This window comes from Triplophysa rosa, linkage group LG18 (assembly GCF_024868665.1).
Source record: "Triplophysa rosa linkage group LG18, Trosa_1v2, whole genome shotgun sequence".
Taxonomy (NCBI): domain Eukaryota; kingdom Metazoa; phylum Chordata; class Actinopteri; order Cypriniformes; family Nemacheilidae; genus Triplophysa; species Triplophysa rosa.
Window position 1 is genome coordinate 22,781,219 of NC_079907.1, and position 22,918 is coordinate 22,804,136.

Below are 22,918 nucleotides of genomic sequence, written 5' to 3' on the forward strand. Positions count from 1 at the left end.
AAGGAGAGGACAAAATGTGATAACCAGGAATGTAGGCGATATCTCCCTGTTTTTAAGGTGTTGAACCGTTTGCCTTTAATACAGCCTCTACAACCTTCTCGCAATAGTTACGTAAACTTGAAAATTGTGGTATTTGTCTATCAGAACATCCTCATATTTCAGAGATTGCAGCATGGAAATGGTTTCTTACCATTCTCATAATTGTGAAGACTGTTGGTCAAAAACGCAACATTTGTTTTTTAACACTAGACTACACAAACAACACTAACCCTATAACAAGGTGTTCATATTATTTGTTCATACTGTATAACTATTGTATATAGGCCACTCAGTCGGTGTTTCCATCTTAAAACGTGCATTCACAATATGAAATACCAAAATAGTTTTTAGGAAAAGGAAAGTTTTATTTACATAAAAAGTGACCAAGAGCTTAAAAAATACAGCTGATTGAAATATAAATGTATTCTAGTAAAAACATTTTAAAAATGTAAAGGTTTGACATGTCCCAAAACAGAGGTATGCCGTTTTTGTAAGTTTTCCAAAAACGGTGTCTGTGTAGTATTTTAGTATGCATTATTATTAAATTCATTACAGGCTTTCGTAGAATTCAGAGAATTAGTGCATTATCATAAGAATCACTTAGAAAACATCAATTTTGTAAACACTGAATGATTAAAAATATTTGTGATTGTTGGTACAAACCAATTATGAAACTACATAAAGTTTAATAAAATGAATAAAAGCTTCAGGCAATCTCTAAATATTTCCAGGTTGTACATTTCAATATTTTTGGGTTGACCTTTTGTTTTAACAAAGGTGTGTCTATCTTGGCAATTGTACCAATACCATCGGAATAACAGTCCAGATAAGCACCATGACTTGGTCAACCCAATTGTGACTCGATGCGCTCTTGAGCTGGACATCACCAACGTGGGACTGGATGTAGTTAGTTAAACTGGACACTTTGGCATAGACTCCTGGTCGATTTGCTTTAGCACAGCCAAGACCGAAGCTCACAATTCCAGCTTGTACCCAGCTACCGTCACTAACCTGGCACACCAGGGGACCACCAGAATCACCCTAAAAAGAACAGATATGTGAGATGTTGGAAATTGAAAGACTTTACATACATTAGTAATAGGGTGAAGTTATCTAAAACGGGCCACTTTTTGGTTAATCATCTGAAAAACTAGATGAGCACAAGATCCAAATAGTGTTTTGTTACATTTGGTCTGCTGCATCACTCTTTACATGTAACATTTTATTTGTTAGTTTGTTTTCTTCATTCTTAACGCCATTCCGGAGTAAACCCATGCTAACACAGGGAGACCATGCAAACTCCACACAGAAAGGCTTTCCCGCCCTAGCCGGGGCTCTAACCGGGGATATTGTTTTTGTCCCATGGCAGTTCATTTGTCAAAAGTTCCCCTTGAAGACAACCATACCATAATCAGGTAAATTGAGCCGGACAAAAATCAACTGAAAAAAAAAATGTCCAGAGCCGATCGTAAAGATTGGGATCGGGGGCCAATCAAGGCATTTTTAACCTGATCGGGATCGGCTATATTTTGCCCGATCACGTGTGCAGTCACTCAAGTTTCATAAACACAGTGTTGGGGACAGTGAAAAGTAACTAAGTAACAATTACTTTATGGAGTCACTCAATATTGTAACTTAGTTACATTTTCAGTTACCTTTTGTGGTACTTTTGCTTTACTTTTACGTAACTTTATCTCACCTAACTGATGATCACACTTTTCCAGACTGTTTTTTAGTGTTTATCAACAATATAGCCTATAGCCTATAACATACCGTACACCTTCATTTTCTTTTTAAAAGACACATTCCTGACCAATAGCTGTGTATGCCATGCAAAAGATTGTCGTTTTTTTAAGCAAAATTATCAGCACAACTAAACACATTTAATAAAGTTATATTTGAGGGAATAGGGCAAAATAAGGTTTTGTAAAAAATTCATAAAGCCTATATCCCTGCAGGAATGTATTCATAGGATTGACCTAAATGGGTGGCACAGATAATATCAATAAACTTGTACAAACAAACAAGGCACTTATCTATCCTATCCCTCTTTTTTATTAAATAGAATGCACATTTATAAAATTGACATTTATCAAATTATTAAAAACTCAACTCGCCCTTCCAAATTCCTTTATGAAGAAGCCACAGAATTTATTACATCCAGTGTATTAGCAACAAAGCATTAGCACTACCCAGAAGTCTAATTTTAAATATAATTATTTTGAAGGCAGGTACTTTATATAACAACACCTAATGTTAAGGGAAAAACATTTTTAAAATTTCTTCTGGCTATTGTATGTAGGCAACCAGGGCACCACACAGACTTTATCAAAGAATTTGGTGACTTTCCATCAGAACTAGTACTGGCTGCAGATAGAGTCCTTGTCGTTGGTAACTTTGAAAGCCATTCCTAAAACATCTGTATCGTTATCTACATGGATGTTAAAGACACTCTCGACTCCATATAGGCGTTAGACAACATGTGTCAGGAGCCACTCGCCTTCGTAATCATCCTTCAGATTTAATACTGTTTACGGTATAAATGTAGACGTTAAAATTCTTCAGCAGAGCGAAGACAGTTCGGATCATTACTGTATCTAGTTTCGTGTGTGCTTCATCTGCCTATGGCTGCAAATCAAACTCCTTGTTACAAATACAGACCTGGACAAAATTGTTGGTACCCTTGGTAAATATGGGCAAAGGCTGTAAAAATAAATCTGCATTGTTTCTCGTTTTGAAATTCTCACATTTCATTCAATTAAAACAATTGGAATTGGGGGGAATATCACATTGTGGAAAAAAAAGGTTTTCTCTAATATACCCTGGCCGCAATTATTGGCACCCCAAAAAATTATTATATCTCCCAAGTATATTCCCATTAATATTTACATCTTCTGAGCACACCAAGGTGACTAGAAAAAGGATGTTGTACAGTCATGACTTCTTGTTGCACAGGAGAATAATATTAGTAACACAAAGCCCAAACCCCCTTAATCATTCATCCCAATGGGTAACACCAAAGAATATAGTTCTGATGTGCAGAAAAGACTGTTGAGCTACACAAAATAGAAAGTGGATTTAAAAGGAAATGGTTGAAACAATAAAAATTCCCATTTCCAACATCAGGGCAATAATTAAGAAGTTTTAATGGACTGGAGATTTACATTTACGCATTTGGCAGACGCTTTTCTCCAAAGCGACTTACATTGCATTGCACTATACATGTTGCAATGTACTGGAGGTGTTGCAAATTTGCCCGAATAAGAATATGTCTATATTGTCTTGATGCACAGCAAAGAGAGTAATTGGAAGGGCCAAAGACTCTTCAAATATCACAGATGGAAAACTGCACAAATCAGTTGAATATTAGCGTCAGAAAAAAACAAAAAAAAAACAAAGGAAAACTGCACCTCCATCACCACAAGTTGTTGGGACACTGTTAAAGAAGACATATTCTGCTCTCGTGCAAAAACAAACTCCACCAAATTAATCTGCAATACTGGAACTTCAACCAGGACTGGGTTCTATGGCCATATGAAATTAAAGGGTTTTTTTGGCAGCAATAATACAAGATTTTACCAGAGGTTCTGGACATCTTGTTCAGATACATGGTATCATGGATTATATCAAATACCAACAGATATAAAAATCAAAACCTGACTTGCTCTGCTAGAAATCTTGTGATGGATTGTGGTTAGATCTTCCATCAGCACATTGGTTCAAAACAAACATCAAAATCAACACAAAAATGACTCGCCGAGCACAAAATCAAGGTCCTGACATAGCCATCCCAGTTCCCTGACCTAAACCCTATAGAAAAAGTGTGGGATGAACTGAAGAAGAGGAAGCACCAACATTTGAAGGATCTGGAGAAATTCGGTGTGGAGGAATGGACTCGGATGACTTTCCATATTCTCAAACCTCATCAGACATTAAAAGACTAAGTGCTGTGTTTCATGGAAATGGAGGTTGCAGAAAGTTCAGAATACAATGGTACCAATAATTGTGGCCAATGTGTATTAGAGACAAACACATTTTTTTTCATAGTGTGATATTCCCCCACTCCCAATAGCTTTATTTTAATGAAATGTTGGAATATTGTAGATTAAAAAAAAATCAAATGAAGAAACAATGCAGATATATTTTCACAGCCTTCTTTGCTCATATTTACCAAGGGTACCAACAATTTTGTCCATGTCTATATGTTAGAACAATAACTTCTACTACCAAAGAATCTCTTCTTGATAATCTGCCTGAATTGTCTCAATTCCCTTGCATGCCTCGAAACGTAAAAGATCTTGACATTTTCACCAAAATATTGACTCCGCCTTCTCCGAAAACGCTTTTGCTCACAGACATATAGCAGTCCAACACCGTGATATAATGAACACACTCATGCTCTAAAGAGTGCAACTCAGGAAATGGAATGCCAAATTACAGGTATTTCACAAAGCATGGAAGGACATTATTCAAACATACAGGAAAGCCCTAAAAACGTCTAGATCGGCCTACTCTTCCTCACTAATAGAAGGAAACTAGCACAACCCTTTTTATTTAACACAGTGGCTAAATTAACAAAAAAACGAAATCGTCTGCGACTTCAAATGTTGGATATCAGCATAGCAGTGATGAATTTATGAACTATTTCACAAATAACATTGATGATATTAGAGAAAAATTACAACTATGAAACCAGAGGCTACATTAGCTGATCAAACAACTAACTACAGCTCCCCTAAGGAGCAATTGCAATGATTTTCTACTGTAGATCATGATGAGCTGTCTAAAAATCATTAAACCATCTAAACCAACAACATGCATGTTAGACCCTATACCTACAAATCTATTGAAAGAGATGCTCCCAGAAATTATAGATCCTCTTCTTAGCATTATTAACTCGTATACCTGGCACATATCCTAGTGTCAGAGATAAGGTGGCTGTTAATAGGCCCCTTGTCAAAAAAACACACTCGACTCTAGGGAATTAGTTACCTACAGACCTATATCGAATCTACATTTAATTTTTAAGGTAGTTTCAACTGAATTATGTTCCTTCCTCCAAAGGAACAACATTAATGAAGAATGTCAATCAGGATTTAGAGCACATCTCAGTACAGAGACTGCTCTGATCAGAGTTACAAATGATCACCTTTTGGCGTCTGATCGTGGCTGCATCTCGTTCCTATGCTGTTAGATCTTAGTGCGGCATTCGACACCATTGACCACAGCACACTCTTACATAGACTTGAAAATTATGTCGGCATTAGTGGAATCATTTTGAAATGGTTTACATCTTACTTATCTGGGTTGCATTTCCTAAAAGTATTGTAACCTTAAGTTGATCTTAGAACCATTGTCACCAATGGAGCTACTATCAACGTAGGCTTATGATGCTTTTTGGGAAATGCAGCCCAGATCATTATTGTAGCAATAAACAATGAGGTGTCATGCAAATAACAAGTCCAGTACGGAGTACCACAGGGCTCAGTGTTAGGGCCTCTGCTCTTCGCAATATACATGCTACCTCTAGGAGATATACAGTAATTAAGAGACACGAGTTCGCTTTCACTGCTATGCTGATGATACTCAACTATATATTTCCTTGAAGCCTCACGAAACACAGCTTTGAGTAACAACTTTTATTGCTGAACTTGGACAAAACATTAAGTGCTACTCATTGGACTGAAAAACGCCATACGTAACAACCAAGAATACTGCTTAACTATTTACGGCTGTTCCTGTTCTGTTACAGTAATTGTCAAGAGTAAATGTTTAGCGGGTAGTTTGTCTCCCCCTACTGGTTGTTTTTGAGAATGCATCACAGTGTTGTCATTATCATGTGACTGATCAGATGACTAATAAGGAAATAAGCACATTCATGTGGCTGTTTCATTCCTGAGCCATGAAGCAGTTAATCAGTACCCATCTGCATTCATCCTTAGCTCTTGGTAGCTTCGTCTGTATGATTTATTGTTATTGTTCATATTACCTATAGCTGTGTTTGAGTATTTGTATTATTTGAATGCATCATAGCTGTATTTCGTCACGGGATCATGTGAGAGTTATGCATATACTCAGTAGTTGCATTTGCTTGACAAATCATTTCATTTGATTTGATTAATACAACACTTAAAGCTATTGTAGGACTATTGTAAATGTACCGATTGTACATACACATTGTGAAAGTGAATTCTCATTTTTCCTTTCCTTTTATTTCATAGTTTTACTCTATCTTGATTAAAGTATGGTAAAGGACAGTTTAGCTTCCTGACTGTTGAAAGTATACATAGGACGTATACGCAGAACACTATAGTTCCATAAATGCCTAATAATCGATCATTTGAGAGCCACGTCACCCTACACCTGTAAAACCGTGTTTTTCCATCTTACGAATACTGTATATCTAAACTACATCATATGCTGTCACCATCAGATGCAGAAAAGCTAATTCATGCATTCATGACATCAAGACTAGATTATTGTAACACACTATTAGGTGGTTGCCCTGTAAGCTTATTACAAAAACTCTAGCTAGTTCAAAACGCAGCAGTTTTTACTAGTTTTTTGTTCAAGTTCTTACTCGATAAAAAAAGTATGAGCATATTAGCCCGGTTCTATCAACATTGCACTGGTTATCTACTAAGCAACGCATTGACTTTAAAATCTTGCTTATTACCTATAAAGCCCTACAGAGTTTAACTCCTCATATCTGAGTGAGCTTCTACAGCATTACAGTCCTTCACGTTCACTATACTCTCAGGGCTCCGGTCAGTTAGTAATACGTAGAATTTAGAAATCAAGTGCAGTTGGGAGATCCTTTCCCTATCTAGCTCCTAAACTTTGGAACAGTCTTCCGAATGGTGTGCAGGAGGCAGACATACATTGTCAGTTTAAATCTAGATTAAAGATGCGTCTCTTCAACCTTGCATACACAACACTACTACGATACAAATCCTCTAAGGGATTGTTGGGCTGCATTAATTAGACCTACGAGATCCAGGAACACTTCCCATAACAACTTATGCACTTGTTGCATCAAAGAGTGTAGACTGGTATTCTGCTCTCAGCTGTCTTTTCTCATTGTCCTGAGGTTACCCTAGCGAGCAGGATGCAGTCTGTAACCAGACTAGATGGTAGAACTGAAAGAGGGAAGTAGCAACCCTACAACCCTTTCTCCGAGCAGTCAGACTCTTAAACTCTTGACTCCCACAATCTACTCATCAGCACTGCACTTTGTCCCCCACTAGCATGCACAACTTTATACACTGTCTGTCTTACTGACTTTATACACTGTCTTACTGTAATACCACAATACGTACCAATCACTGTACACTACGCACATTTGCTGCTGTGTATTTACATGTAAATTATGTGTAATTCGTTGTATTATGGTCTAACACTTGTACAGAAATGTTTACTGTAAAGTATTGTAATTCTTTGTTACTTGTAATCTGTCATACTGCTGTGTTGGTCGGAATTGTCACAAGGTTCAGATTTGCAAAGTCTGCAATCAATTCAAAATCAAGACGTCAACATGAAACCAAAAACTTTCGATGAAATTGCCCAAAATACAGTTTTATAATACAACCTATATTAATTTAACTTATGTATTTTAACAATTGTCATCTTTTACATTTTTATTTCTTTTATAAGCAATTTTAAGGGAAATGTCTGAAACTAAGCTAATATTTAAAGTTTGTTTTTCTGTCAAAAGAATGTTTAAATCATATATAAACACACAGAATAATCAGATCATCGGAGCTATAAAAGAGTCATTTCTGATCAAAAATAAAAAATCTGATTTAAAAACACCTTGTGCACATGCGCTGTGCAGTGCTGCGTATGTCTTAAACATCTTGGGGCAGTTTCCCGGACAAGGATTAGCGTAAACCAGGTACATGCCTTAGTTAAAGTAGGACATTTAAGTAGTTTTTACAAACATGCCTTACAAAACATATCACTGGTGTACGTCTTGAGAGAAAACAACGCATGTCAAGATGTCTCAATGCAAGCTGTTTTCAGTTAAGACAGCTCAAATATGCATTTTCTGGGATGAAGCTGAAGTCCTGTCCTGGAATCTGTCCCCTTATGTGTACGTCAAGTTTTGAAAACCACACGAAACTCACCACAAGAACCTGTTTTATCCACAGTGCATTATTAAGGGAATGGGTACACGCGCTGTACATTGTGCAGGGCTCTTGTGTTCTTTTATAACAAATGTCAATCAATTAATTGCATCCAGAATAAAAGTTTGTGTTTACATAATACATGTCTGTGTACTGTGCATATTCATTTTGCATATATAAACAAACACATACATGTTTACATGTATTTATTTATATTTACCAATAATTGAAATTTTATTTATTTTTCTTAAATATATGCATGTCCATGTTTTCATAATTACAAAATGAATATGCACAGTACACAGGCATGGATTATGTAAGCACAGTCCACAGACATATACAGCCGCGGGAATAATTATGAGACCATTTCAGAGACAGTTTTTCTGATTTTAAAATGTACTGTTTATAGGTACGCATTTAGCTAAAATGATCATTTTTGTTTCATTCTGTGAACTACTAACAACATTTCTCCCAAATTTCGAATAGAAAGATTCTTTCTTTTGGCATTTATTGGCAGAAAATGAACCTTGGAGAAACCGGTCAAAATAACAAAAGATGCTCTGTAATTTTTTCAGACCTCCGTACTAAAAAGAAAACAAGTTCATATTCACTTTTAAACAATACAACAGTAATATTTCTACACGTATTTAGGAAAAGTTCAAAAACTTTTTTTTTTGTGATGTCCTGGATGAAAACTACACACAGCACCATTTCACCCGATGGCCCACTTTAGCTTATATCCAATTAAGATGGTAATTCAAAATGCATGACTGTGAAAAGTATTCAATAGATGCGGTATTTCAATGCACAACATACAAACTAACATGCAACGTTGCCCTCACCTGGCAAGAGTCCTTGCCCCCTTCTTGGAAGCCAGCACACATCATGTCATGGCGAATGTCAATGTTCTCAGTGGGGTTTATTAAGAACATATCCTGGCACATGCGTGAGTCAATGATTGGCACCTGCACTTCCTGCAAAGGGCCAGCCCCCGCTAAAGCAACTGAACAAGAGATCAAGATTTAGATAAAAAAAAAAACGTTATGTTTGTGCGTTTAAAATGGCCATCACTGATGTACTACATTTCGAAAATGAAAAGAAAAACTTTATCAGTCAACTTAAAGAGATTGTCATTTACTTATTACCCTTTTGTCATTTCAAACCTGTATTACTTTCTTTCTTTTGCAGAACACAAGGGATAGATATTTTGAGGAATGTTGTAACAGAGGACCGATGGTTTCCATTGAATTGAATTGGTATTGTGTACATACAATATAAGTCAAAGGGTACCATCGGTTTGGTTACCAACATTTTCTGTGATCTTCAGAAAAAGAAAGTCTTACAGGTTTGAAATGAAAAAAGATGCTGATAGAATTTTGAGTTTTGGGTGAACTATCCCTTTAACTTGATCAAGTTAATCATGTTTAACTAAAGCACATGGGTTACATGACAAATATGTAGTGTCATGCTGTACTGTCACAGTGCATGATTTTGTATGCAAAATGTTTTTTTTACAGGGCTGTAGTTAAGATCTGTTTATTTGGTCTTAGTGTTTAATTCTCGTTAACACAAACTATTATTATTTTAAAATACGTGCATCGTATATGCACCATTTGGATTCAGTTTAAAACAAAAAGCTTTTTAAAAACATGAAACCCAGACAGAGCCAAATTATGTAATACGCGTATTCATAAAAAATATTAGGGAATATGACATGCGTTAAAAGGTAAACAGGGTTTTGATGAATTGATTTGAAAGAAGTGGCAAAATGTCGCAAAGTTTTACCTTAGGTTATAACCCTTGCTCTCACCTCCATCTCTGATGTCGCCCCATCCAGTAATCATACACTTCATGTCACTACTGAACTCAGCATTGGCCTTAGGCAAGCAGACAGGCTGAATGCGGTCGGCCCACACAACAGGTGTTGCTAGCTCCACAAGGGCAATATCCTGGCCCAGCTGAGGGTCTGTGTAACCTAACGGAACCACTACACGAAGAATCCTGTGGCTGGTCATGTCCGGGTTCCAACCCTGCATCTGCTGCCGACCCGCATAAATCAAGTACGAGGAGATGTCATTAGGGCTGGACAGAGAGGAGAAATGGATGAATAATGTATCGTTCTTAAACATATTACTGTTTTAAAGGTGTTGAAGATGTAGGTATTCCAGCTCACTTGGGGAAGCAATGTGCAGCAGACAGAACCCAGTTCCCTGTAATGATTGTTCCTCCACAAACATGTCCTTGACTGTCCGTCTAAAACATTAGTCAGCAATTAGGTAAAGATCATTTGGGACCCTGGACCACAAAACCAGTCATAAGTAGCACAGGTATATTTATAGCAATAGCCAACAATACATTGCATGGGTCAAAAATGATCATATTTGTATGTCAACAATCATTAGGATATTAAGTAAAGATCAGGTTCCATGAAGATATTTAGTCCATTTCCTACCATAAATATATCAAAACTTGGCCGGAGTTTTTGGGAATCTCCTAGATGGTTTGCCAAACTTACTTGCCGACGACCCCTGCTCTAGATGCTGCATACCCAATTTGCACGAAATTTGGCAAACCATCTAGGAGTTCGAAAGAGAAGGTGTTTCGAAAACTTCTAAATGGCGGGAACATTTTCATGACGGAAAATGACGTCATGTAGTGCATTCGAGTCGGCATGAGACAAGGGTTCAGAAGAAAAATGAACGTTGTTTCTAGGATGTAGGGTTCAAACGTTATAGGCAACAACGTATGTGGACGTTTGGACTGTTGGTGGCGCTATGGAGTTTGGGTTAGAGACTCAATATTTGCCATGGTAACAGTTCAGACTGTCCTCTATAGACTTCCATGGCAGAAGCAGCAGCAGAATAATACAAACACAACAAACGGAAGCAATAGGTGTCTATGACCCTTAATAATAGATCATTCACATTTAGTCAGATATATTAAGGTGTAACCCATACGCTTCTACACCTACTGTGTTTCAAAATTCCATTTTCACAAAGTTTCTTCATCCCACCTGTATATCCACCTGCCAAGGCCAAGCACCTTCCGATGAATCAGAACCACCAACTATCCGGTTGAGCATTGGTGTCCGACCACATTCTGAAACAAATCAAATGCGAACGTTATCACTTGCTTATGTTATGTTTCTTGTCCTCTAACAAAACAATACGACACATAAAGTAGTCTTTTACGTTTTTTTGCTTTATCGCAAAAAAAAGTAGGCCTATATTAATATATATATGAACGTATTAAGTAATTAAAGTAAAATTAAGTAATTATTCCTGTTTAACAGCAAAATCTATAACACGCGTACAAAAACGGTGTTTACCTCGAGCCTCGCCCATCCATACTCCTGAAAACACACAAAACGAGGTTACAATACAATATTAATGACTACCTTATTACTTAAAAGCAGTTTATTTTAAATAAATCAATAACGAAGGAAACAAAGCTGAGAACATACCGATCAACACCAGGAAGACAATCCGATTTGAAATGTACAACATCGTAAAAACGGCGTTCTTCCGGTGTCTTCAGAAAAGTTTAAATGTATCGATCTAATAAAACAACAACAAAGGAGGCTCAGGCAATGATCTCCGAAATGATTATGTTGGCGGGAAATCTTTACTGCCTAGCTCGACGCAATCCTGAAAGACTGTCTAGCATTTTCGTTCCTGAAAAAACATCGCCCGAGATATTGTTGGAAGTACCTGTCTACCTACAGCCAATCAGGAGCGTCCGTTGCATTCCCCTCATCCGTGTTCAAAGCAAAGACCCTGCCCGGCTGCTCACGTGAGGCAGTTTAGTTTCGCTCTTCGGTTTCGGGAATGTGTTGAAGTATGTGGTAGGGCAAGCTGTTTTGGTTAACAAATTAAAAACATTAAAATAAAACTAATAATATTTAGGCCTACTAATGATTTACTAGAGTTTTAATGTGTTTTAAATCAAGTGACTCCTAGCGCTATGTGTTGAAGGGACAACCTTTAACCCACAGAGAGTTTAATGACAGGTGTTAACAATTAAACGTCTTTCAATGAGAATTCAGATCTCAGAGAACAGGTTTAGCTGGTTTAGAATAGGCTTGTTCGAGGTGACCCATACTAGCCTGCCACTGACTGGCGAGATCAGGCGGGGGAGGAGTAAAAACACGGCCATCAGGTCGGACACTTCGTGCTTTCCGTAGGGAACTGAACCTACAGCAGACCACAGGATTTTCATTTCTTTATCACGGATTAAGTGAATATGATAGGAATACCTATTTTTTGCATTCAAATCAGTACAATAAACATAAAGTGTGCTACAAAAATGTAATTTGTGAGTATAATCGTAACCGAGTGTGTCAGAATAAACACGCAACACATACAAGTGAACATTCTGGCCAACGAGAATAAAGTGTGTCGTCATCAAGGCTTTCGCAGCCGATTTTGGCCCTGACCCAAATGGCGCACTCCGGTCTTGTGGACCTCCTCCGAGTCCACACTTGGTGACGTCAGGAAGTGCAGACCTATAGGGCACTAGGCACGAGTCCACAAGGGTACATGGGAGCGCATTTTGGGACAGATTTGAGGACATCACGCCGGAAAGAGCAAGCGGTACTTTGTTGTCATTCGCTGATCAGTCTGCGCAGCGCCGCGTGAAAACGACCACACTTGTTGTCCCATTGTTGTTATTTGGGACAGGAACTGCCGGTTTTTATAGTTCTGTATTTCATATGTTGATGTGCCACACGAGCATTATGCAATAGATACTTACGTTTGTAATGCAACTTAAACTTGCATAAACTTAATGTGCATGTGTTCTTAATATGCATATATGTTGTTATTTAATATTTCTCTATAATACAGAAGCTGTGTTGTTCAGCTTTACAGAGCCCAGAGACAACTACATATAAATCTACAACAAAACTTTGCTTATTACCTTCTGTAAGAATCAGAAACAGAAACCGGGTGTTAGGGCCGCTTTAATGGATAAATCTCACATCCATAAATGTAAATATTCAGGAAATAAACAATGTTTTATAGTATTTGAAAATGAAGTAAAACATTATCTTAAATCTATATTTCCCCCTAACGAAACGAAATTTGGACGAGCCTGTACACTTTTTAAAGTATTATTGCTTATAGCGTCATCTATTGTATTTTGTTTGTACTGCATCAAATTCCTAATTCAACCGCAAATATATTGAATAGAAAACTGCCTTGTGGGCCGAATGCAGGCCCGGATTAAGAAACTCCAAGGTCCCTAGGCACAACAAGTGTGTTTGGGATGGCACTACAAGACGTTGTTTGCTAGCAGAGCACAAGGATCTGGAGGGTAGATTAAACAATTAAGTATAAAATTAAATAAAAAAATTTGATTGACCTAATGCGTGGCTCTGGAACCATCTAGCTGTTAAAAATAGATATTACACGCAAACACTGTTTTACTAGCAAATGAGCGATTTACTAACAAAAATAAAGCATGAAAAATACAGTTTTCTCAAAAAAGCTAAGCATACGAGAACACATAATAATTCTCTAAATGTGATGGCACAAACAAAAAATGACATATTAGGGCCTATCATGGGCAAACTAGATATAGTGGACGAATACTGAATTTATAAATCTGTACAGGAGAATTGTTTTGAAACTAATTCATTGCATAGTTTGGCAAAACTAAACAAGACTTTGAAATAGTACAAAATCACATGCATGCATGTCTTCGTTTTTTTTTTGTTTTTTTGCTTTGCGTTGTTGCCATTTTTCTCTCCCAGACGGATAGCTCCGTTTTAAAGCCATGGTCATATATGTGAAGACGCATATCAGCAAGTCATGTACATGTCATTACCTGCCACCCAATGCATGATATCCGAGTATGTAACAGTAATTCAATACAATAATAACTGTAGCGGTTTTAGCTGTTATTAAAATAGTGATGAGCTTAGCTCACCAAATATGATTCTCCACCAGATCTTTTAAGATCATATCCATGAAATGAGTTATTTAAAACACCAATTTCAGTCAGGGAATTATTTTAGCTCAAAGGAAAATACGAATAATAATAGTCATTACCTATACATACTTTACAGTTTTTGATTAGCAGTATAGTGATAAAATCCCTGTAGGTATTCGACGAGGGTAATTCCCAAAGAGCTCAGCGAGTGAAGTTTGTAGGCATGTTTCCAGCCCTTGTTGTTAGCAATTTTGCTGCATCCTCAAAAAAATAAGTTTTTACATATTTACGGTAGGAAATGTACAAAATATCTTCATGGAAAATGATCCTTACTTAATATTGGCATAAAAGAAAAATCGATAATTTTGACACATACTGTATATTGCCACAAATATTTCCGTGCTACTTGACTGGTTTTGTGGTCCAGGGTCACAAATGTTTTCGTGCTACTTCAGACACATATATTGAAGGCAGCAAGGCAAAATAAAAGACAACAAGGAACAGAAGAAAATAAGTAATATAAAGAGACCTCAAATCATAAAAGATCATACTAAAAACTTGAATATTTAAAATCCAAGTTTGCAATTACAATGTTTATGAAATGAAATTTAAAAAAGTAAATTATGAAAATGTTAGCGTAAAATGTAATGATAAATAAACACAACATTCAAATGTAAATATGTACATAAGTGTATAACAATCTCTTTTTTTCTCAAACATGGAACAAAATCTATGTTTTAATGACCTAGGATTAGGCTTATTGCATATACAGTATATACTACTAACATTATTCCATGGACAATTTTAGAATCCCATCGCTGTAGGTCCATACAATGCAAATGACCCAGAAAGTTGGTGCTCCAAAATATGTATTTCACCTTAAATGAAATCATGTAAAAGCTCGCCCATTAACCATGATGACCAATACCCAAATCAAATATGGCAGCATGTTAATAACATCAAATCTCATTGGTTCTTGTTTGTCACATGCTTCATGACGTTTGGTCAAAAGACATACTGAAACTAAGGAGATTTAGGAACAAAACATGAACCAATTGTAAAAAGACAGATTCCCAATGTCAACCCAAATGTAATGCACTTTTTGGCTAAAAAGAGACTCAATGTGTTGCTACTGGCTGTCTTTAGATTCACAAGCATAAGAAAAACATCAGCCTTTGGAAGCACAAAATGTTCCATATTGTACGGCTGAATAAGTGCATCGTCCAGGTACTTGGGAGGCACATATTCTTTTTGGAACTTACAGTGTAAACAAAACATGATCACTTTTCTTGCATTGTGTCTGGTGTAGATACTACAACATGTCATAGAAAAGTGAAGAATTGCACAAACTACTATTAATGAATAGATTTCCCAAAATACATTTAAAATACATTTACTGTAAATAAAAAAAAGATGGCTTCATATATGTGCTTTTTGAAACCCATCCCTTGCATTAAGCCTTTTTTCTAAACATTTTAATTTGTGTTCAGCCTATAAAAAGAAGTCATTTACATCCCTGGCCTTCTGCCATTTCTAAACATTGCTGCTGTATATTTTTTGGAAGCCTTAAATCAAAATAAAGGAAAATTAAGTGTTTTTAACCATTTTGTAAGCATAACACAGAAATTCTCTCCAAACTATAAAAAGAGTTCTACAGCTAACTATGTACTTGATTTATCATTGAATGTTACATGGCATGCTTGACCATATACAATGCAAGTTCGTGAACCGTGAAAAGATGACTTATTTAAAAACGGAAAGCAGAATAATACAAGCATACAAGTCATCAGTCAGTGGTTTTGTTGATTTATGTGTCCGAATCCAGGAAATCAAAATTCGGTTCATTTCTCAAGAGGGGCTGAAACAATGGCTGCATGGAGACACAAAAGATAAATTACAACTGCATCAACTCACATTGAAACGCAATCTTACTGTCAGTGAAATGTCTAGGTAGATTCACTACAGTGCCTGTGTTAAAGTGCTTAAGCCATGCTTCATAGGATTGCCTTGTTGCTCTGAAATAATAAATAACCTATAGTTGCTAAACTACCTGCATGTGATGCATAACACATAATAAGCAGGTGTACCTTTGCGAGTAGGGTGGACTTTGCCGGTCTTTACCAAATTGCTTTGAGACAGAGCTTCCATAATCCATTGAAGAGAAGATGTACAAAACTCCATCTGCGTATTGGGAGATGAGATCTGAGCACCAGATTATTGAGTGTTATGTACATTCATACTGTATGACAACGTGCCCTTACCTCTGTTTCTAGTGCTCTTAATCTACGATCAACATCTCTGATCTCTGTAACCTGTTTAAGAACACCATCCACTCTGCAACAAGCACAAAGAAAACACCAATGTAGTCATGCATTTCTATTATTTTAATGAAACAATTAGGTTTACAATTATTTTTACATGTAGTGTATATTTGTTAAAAGTGTGTCCTGTCCTTTTCCTAACGTACTAGTGCTTATTCAGGTATGGCTTTTTTACAGCAATACTGTCGTAATTTTTTATATTGGATTTCATTGTCCACCTCCTAGTTCACCTTCAAAATGAAAAGTCTGTCATCATTTACCTGCCCTCTTGTCCTTTCAAACCTGTATGACTTTCTTCTGCAGAACACAAAATAATATATTTTGAAAAATGCTGACGACTTTAAAATTCTTCAACAGAGTGAAGACATTTCGGATCATTATCTGGTATTATATTTGCTTCACTGGCCTATGGCTGCAAATAAAACTCCCACGTCTAGATCCCCCTAATTTTCATCATTAATAGAAGAAAACCAGCACAACCCTTGTTTTTTATTTAACACAGTGGCTAAATTAACCAAAGATAAATCGTCAACTACAGATTCTGGATATCAGCATAACAGTGATGAATTTATGAACTACTTTACAAATAAAATCCAAGATATTAGAAAAAATATTATAACATGCAACCAGAAGTGAAACCCGCTGAACAAACAACTAACTACAGTGCCCCTAAGGAGAAATTGCAATTATTTTCTATCGTAGATCACGATGAACTGTCTAAAATCATTAGATCATCTAAATCAACAACATGCATGTTAGACCCTATACCTACAAATCTACTAGATCCTCTTCTTAGCATTATTAACTCATCTCTGACATATGTGCCTAAAGCATATAAGGTGGCTGTTATAAGGCCCATTTGGCATGTGAATTCTTATCTTATCATGACAAACTATATATCGTTGGAAAGGTCTCTATAAAAACATTTTCTTCACTGTTTTATAAAATAAATGATGTAGGAGGAGTAATCTATTTATAAATGACAAGAGTGCGCTTCAAAAAATGTATGTCCTGCTAAATGACATTGTTCCGCCAGCGGAACGCTTATATTTTCTTCAATATTTGGCATGTGAATTCTTATCTTATCATAACAAACTATGTATCGTTGGAAAGGTCTAAGTTTCTAGAATTCATATTTCATCACTGTTTTATAAAATAAATTATGTAGGAGGAGAAATTGAGTCATAAATGACGAGAGTGTGCATAAAAAAACTATCATAATAATAAAAAAAGTGCAGACATAAGATGTTACATTTTATGTTTTTTCATTATGTTTTTCACAGTCCTGTCTATATTTTCATTGTCTCTTCGTGTGAAGAATTACAAAAAACTGAAAAAGAAGAATCTCAATGTCTGTTGTGGTGTTCAATGTCAGACCAAAAAAAGGTGGCCCCTATTGGATTCTTGTGGTACTGCGGCTAAAACACTCACAGAAGACATAATTTGGTCTATCAAGCTCAAACTTCATAAAAATATTGGTGGTACTTGGGACTTTTGACATTTTTTAGGCCGAAACACATAGATTTGATATGTTTTTTTTAATAAAATCTAAACATAATTTATTCATAGTTTGTTAAAGCAATAAACATAAACTACAATAATTTAAAAAAAAATGTTTTCAACCGTAGGTCTGTACTCCAAAGCATTCATGAGTTACAACCATTTTAGTTCCAACAGTGCATTTTCATGTGTAGGCTAAAAAAGGGCTGTGGCAGGTAACAGGTTAAACTGTCAATTCATGTTTAAGGGGATCCTGATGTGATCTATTTATATTTAAGTACAGCACAATTCATACACAAATGAGATTCAGTGCTGTATTATAAATAAATATAACAAGTTATCTGTTTAATACTGTTTAAATATACACCAGTAATTCGCAGTGAGTGCTATGTGTACAGCTGTAGAGTATTATTTGAAAAACAATATGTAATATATAGTGTGGAGGGGCCCAACACATTGCCTTTGCACAGGGCCGGAGATTGTGTGCTACGCCCCTGCTTTTAGATATTTTAATACAACAGCCTTACATATTGTGCCTTAAAGATAGCTTTGGTAATGTACTCACTTAGTATTCAAGCGCTTCAGTCTTTCAGTGTCGGTCCCTCTTAGTTTTTTACTCTCAGCAGACAGGAAGTTCTCCTTCTGCATAGTCTCCCATTTTACCAACTTGTTAGCAGCTTTACCCGTTATGTCCAGAGCTGTTAAAAAGGAAAATAAAAGCACAAACTTTCCATCAGTGTAAACATTTCTTATTATATAATGGAACTACAAAAATAGATTTAAAGATATATGGAGTTATAACCACATCACAATTCGCTATTTCCACAAGATGGCGCCGGTGAGCTTTTGGGATGCCAGAGTCGGCAGACTTATTTCCCGTCCTGCAACACTGAATGGGAAAAGGAGGATTTTGGCCGGCAAATATGGGTTTTTTTAGATAAAAAAGTAGAAAGTAGTATATCAGCGATATGACAGATCCTCTTTACATTGCTAAGCCAAAACAACTCGACGACCGGAAATTAGTTTGCCGAACCTGGCATCGCAAAAGCTCACCGGTGCCATCTTGTGCAACTAGCCCATATGACCAGTTGTAAGTTTGTGCCAAGTGTCTTTCTGTCACAACCTATACTGTCTTTTACCCAAGAAGCATGTGATACAATTTGCTCAACATTAACATCTGGTCAAAGAGATGTCTGCCCTACACCTACAAATTACACCTTTCAGCTCTTGGCCTTCATCAGGGCTCAGGACTGCATAGAGGGAATGGCACAGGTCAAAAATGCTGCTGACATCAATTACCGAGAATCTTTCTTCTTTCTCCATAACATATCTGCTGCCAATCTTACATAAAAAAATCCTCTAAAATTGTCCTATCCAACCATCCCAACACCTGTTCACATACTTCTAACCAGGATGCAAATATCATCTGACTTTTTAAACTTTACCAAAATGGTGGATTTTGATAGAAGGCACTTTGCGGAGGTGTCTCTTGATGAAGAGATTGATGTGGGACAGGATGATAAAGGGTGGAGCGAGAGTTGGACGAGAATGATACTCCACTATAAGATTATAACGCTGAAACTTCCAGTATATGTCACTGCGCTCCTGAACCTTAGAGAAGGTATAGCTGCAGAGACAGATACAAAGGAGAGAAAGACATTACATACTTACAGGCAGACGGACAGAATGAATAGGTCAAAGACTATGGCAAGCCCTTTTAGCATTTAATCATTTAAGTTTACAGGTATCTATTTTTAGTCTACTAGTTCAACTGTTCCATTATATACTAATACCTAAAAATGTGATACTAGGGGATGACTAGTAATTATTTCAGTGTTACTAGTGACAAATGTAATACTTTTGCTATTGACTTCTATGGAATTCTGACATTTAGATAGTCACTAGTACTAATTTATAGGCTATACTAGTAGTTATTCATACGGTACACTGTAACAGATTTTTGTAATTTGAACAGTATTTTACTGTAATATATGTTATAATATGTTAAGTGTGCAAACAGTGTTATAATTTAAATAGCAAAGGATTATGGGAAAACAAATGCTCACTACTGTAATTTCTTTTACTGTAAATCAATTTACAGTAGTGCAAATGCCTGTGAAAACTGACCAATGACAAGGGAGATTTCTTCTCAAGTTTTTTTATCATTTGGTGGGAATGGCAGACAGGGGAGGAAAGACTGAACAAACAAGTTAGTATTAGTTCTTTAATTATTTTATTGTATAAAATTGAGACATTTTCAAGTTTGTTCAAGTATGACACCTGGAAATGGCAAAAATTGCACACAATTTATAACTATATTCCTGTTGGGTTTAGAGCTTCAATCCAATAGACTTTTTTGTAGGTATTGGAGTGATTCACCAACTTCGTGCAAATTTCGTGCATGTATGTCAAACGAAGCGTTAGAAACACTTCATTGAATATTTGTAGGTGGCACTATTGAGCCATTTTGTCACGCCTAATTTTGAAACCCTATTAGACTTCAATTTTCGCCACATCTGATGTGTGTATCTGATGTGTGATGAGTTTTTGAGCATGTTTAGGCCCTCAAAATAGTGATTAAAGAGGAAGAAGAAGAAGAATAAACAGAGCAAAAACAATAGGGCTCCGCACCTACGGCTAATGGCCTGCACCTCGGTGCTCGGGCCCTTATAAATAAAAATTGGTCCAACTTGCATCAGGAGTAGACTTTGAACTTGCAGCCAGCAATACAGGATGTATGTGTCGGGTGTGTCATACCTGTGAGCTGTCCTAGACAGCCAGACTGTCCTAGACTGGTGTGCGACCCCCTTAAAACTATTTGCGGGGCTTTTGAGCAGTGTCCAGAGTTGTAGTGGAGCCCCGACGCCAGACGCTGCATGGCGTAACCGCTGTGTGTACTGTCATAAAAAATATGTTCGAACTGTAGAAATATGACACGATGCGCAACGCAGTGTACGACCCCCTTAAGTGACCATATTGAAATGTTTTTCAACAAGGCTGCATTTTCTCTGAATTCGTTCTAGAACCTCTGACATTCTGCACATTTTTCAGCCTTCTCTTTACACTCTCCTGTTCCATCTCCATTATATATTACATTGTCTCATTAGGGCCCAAGTCAATGGGGCGCAGGGCCTATTGTTCTCCTAAGGATTATTAGGGCCCAAGCCACGAAGGGCCAAAGATCCCATTGTATCCATTAGTTTTCTTTTTCTGCCATTTAAGTCTAGATGGCCATGGCAGCCCATAGAATCGTACATGGAAAAGTTGTGAAATTTGGCACGCAGATAGAGGACAGTCTGAACAGTTACCCATAGGCCCTTATTTAAATCATCTGTGTACTGTTGTTGCCGTTTCTGTGTACTGGATGCTCCTGTCACCAAAACAAATTCCTTGTATGTGCAAAAATACTTTGCAATAAGGCTCTTTCTGATTCTAAATATCAGTTTTAATTTGTACTTACTGTATCAAAAATCACGCACGCACGCAAAAATAACAAAACAATCTGCACATCAGATTCCCAGTAGCAAAAAAGTACTATTGTGAAATTGTATTTATTGTTCAGTTTACATTTACAATTTTGCCTTTTGGTGGATACTTTTATTCAAAATGACTTGTAGTGAACATGGTATACTGCAGTGTATGGGACCCATGACCTTCAACTGAATCACATGAATGTTGTTGAATGCAGTTTTTTGTGTGTGTGTATATATGTGTACGTATGTATAGCCTATATACAGAAGTGTTTCTGCAGCTCAGTTAGTAAAGCATTAGCAGTGCAAAGCTCATTGTTTTACATACAGTATGTGTTTCCTGGCTTTTGAACCAATGTATACGTAGATACAGTAAAAAGTAATGAATAGCTTAAATGCATTTACCCTTTGGAAAAAACTTGCCTCAAATGTAATAAATGTGAATATTTTCCTAAATATTTAATACATTTGTGTTGTGCAAAACGCTGTTTTTCTAGGTAAATGAAACAAGTTAAATGTAGGAAAAAATGTATATAAAAATTCAGAAGTTATGAAAAAGTTATGTTTTGTCTTAATATTTCAAGTAAAATATTAGGTAGGTTTATAACATAATAAAAATAACAAAACATAAAACTTTTAAAAAAAAGCATTTTTTTAAATATTTAAATGTTTGAGGTCAAAACATTTAAAGTGTTGCTAAAAATTGAACATAATAGGAGGGTTAAATCCTAACCCTTAAAACAAACAGATCTCATCCCCCATTGACTCCCGTAGTATTCATTTTCCCTACTATGGCAGTAAATGGGGGATGAGAACTGTTTGGTTACTGATATTCTTCCAAATATATTCCTTTGAACAAAGAAATTTATACAGGTTTGGAACAAAATTATTACAGAATTTTCATTTTTGGGTGAACTATCCCTTTAAAACTAGACTGCCATAGGGTTACTATAAATGCATGTGCCCCTGTGCACTGTTTTCCTGATGCTATCGGGATGGTGGTTACGCCGATGGCTTTGGACAGTCATCGCTGCTTGGAGCTATGTTTAATATTTAACATTTTATTCGCATACTGAGCGTGAACCTAAATTCAAAACGTACTAGTGTCTATTATGTTAAAAAAAAAACACTAGTATCTAAAAATAAGTCTTAGTTATCTTTTTTTAACAAGTATAATGAATTACTAGCATCTCATTAATAAGCACTAGTATCAAATTTTAGGTACTAGTATCTAATGGAATAGTTAATAGTAACTAAAAAAACAAGTACTTGTAGCATAAAAATAGATACCAGTAAACTTACATTTTTAAATGCTAAAATCACTTGCCAATGACTAAAAAGTGATGAAGAATTGCGTACCTAAATGTGGCGATGAGTAGATTGACAAGTAGGATGTTGGTAACGAGTAGAAAGACAACCAGTAAAATAACCACAAGCCAGTTGTGGCTGGTATCTCGACATGGCTCTTCCCCCCCATTGATCAATGTCTGGTTATCAGTGCAGACTCTGTTCCAAGACTTTCCAGCTTAAC

General features: G+C 36.4%; 2 protein-coding genes across 7 annotated transcripts in view; both read right to left on the reverse strand.

The window, feature by feature from the left end:
* Positions 1–806: 806 nt before the first annotated feature.
* zgc:92313 (uncharacterized protein LOC436869 homolog) lies at positions 807–11,957 on the reverse strand. Its single transcript, XM_057359405.1, has 7 exons — positions 11,629–11,957; positions 11,494–11,517; positions 11,179–11,264; positions 10,339–10,418; positions 9,976–10,247; positions 9,008–9,168; positions 807–1,080 (listed from the first exon to the last, which is right to left on the reverse strand). Exons 1-7 carry the CDS (start codon positions 11,669–11,671, stop codon positions 823–825), a joined length of 924 nt encoding a protein of 307 aa, XP_057215388.1. The 5' UTR covers positions 11,672–11,957; the 3' UTR covers positions 807–822.
* Positions 11,958–13,107: 1,150 nt separating this feature from the next.
* The window catches only part of LOC130569626 (transient receptor potential cation channel subfamily M member 4-like), a 51,573-nt gene continuing 41,762 nt past the window's right edge, over positions 13,108–22,918 (reverse strand). For 5 of the 6 annotated variants that reach the window (XM_057359377.1, XM_057359379.1, XM_057359378.1 and 2 more), the window contains 6 exons: positions 22,747–22,912; positions 19,363–19,544; positions 18,483–18,615; positions 16,358–16,430; positions 16,184–16,277; positions 13,108–15,966 (listed from right to left, as the gene is read on the reverse strand). In XM_057359377.1, the coding sequence (XP_057215360.1) occupies positions 15,938–15,966; positions 16,184–16,277; positions 16,358–16,430; positions 18,483–18,615; positions 19,363–19,544; positions 22,747–22,912 (677 nt within the window). In that variant the 3' untranslated portion in view covers positions 13,108–15,937. Of the gene's footprint in view, positions 15,967–16,183; positions 16,278–16,357; positions 16,431–18,482; positions 18,616–19,362; positions 19,545–22,746; positions 22,913–22,918 lie in introns of those variants that run through there. The other variant, XM_057359383.1, reaches the window with a different exon arrangement.

What these genes read in the sequence shown, in the direction of transcription:
- zgc:92313 (XM_057359405.1), bottom strand. Translation starts at nt 11,671, where the DNA reads ATGTTGTACATTTCAAATCGGATTGTCTTCCTGGTGTTGATCG. An exon ending in ATGGATGGGCGAGGCTCGAG is followed by an intron (nt 11,265 to 11,493) that starts GTAAACACCGTT and finishes GATTTGTTTCAG; the next exon opens with AATGTGGTCGGACACCAATG. An exon ending in GCTGCACATTGCTTCCCCAA is followed by an intron (nt 10,248 to 10,338) that starts GTGAGCTGGAAT and finishes CTCTCTGTCCAG; the next exon opens with CCCTAATGACATCTCCTCGT.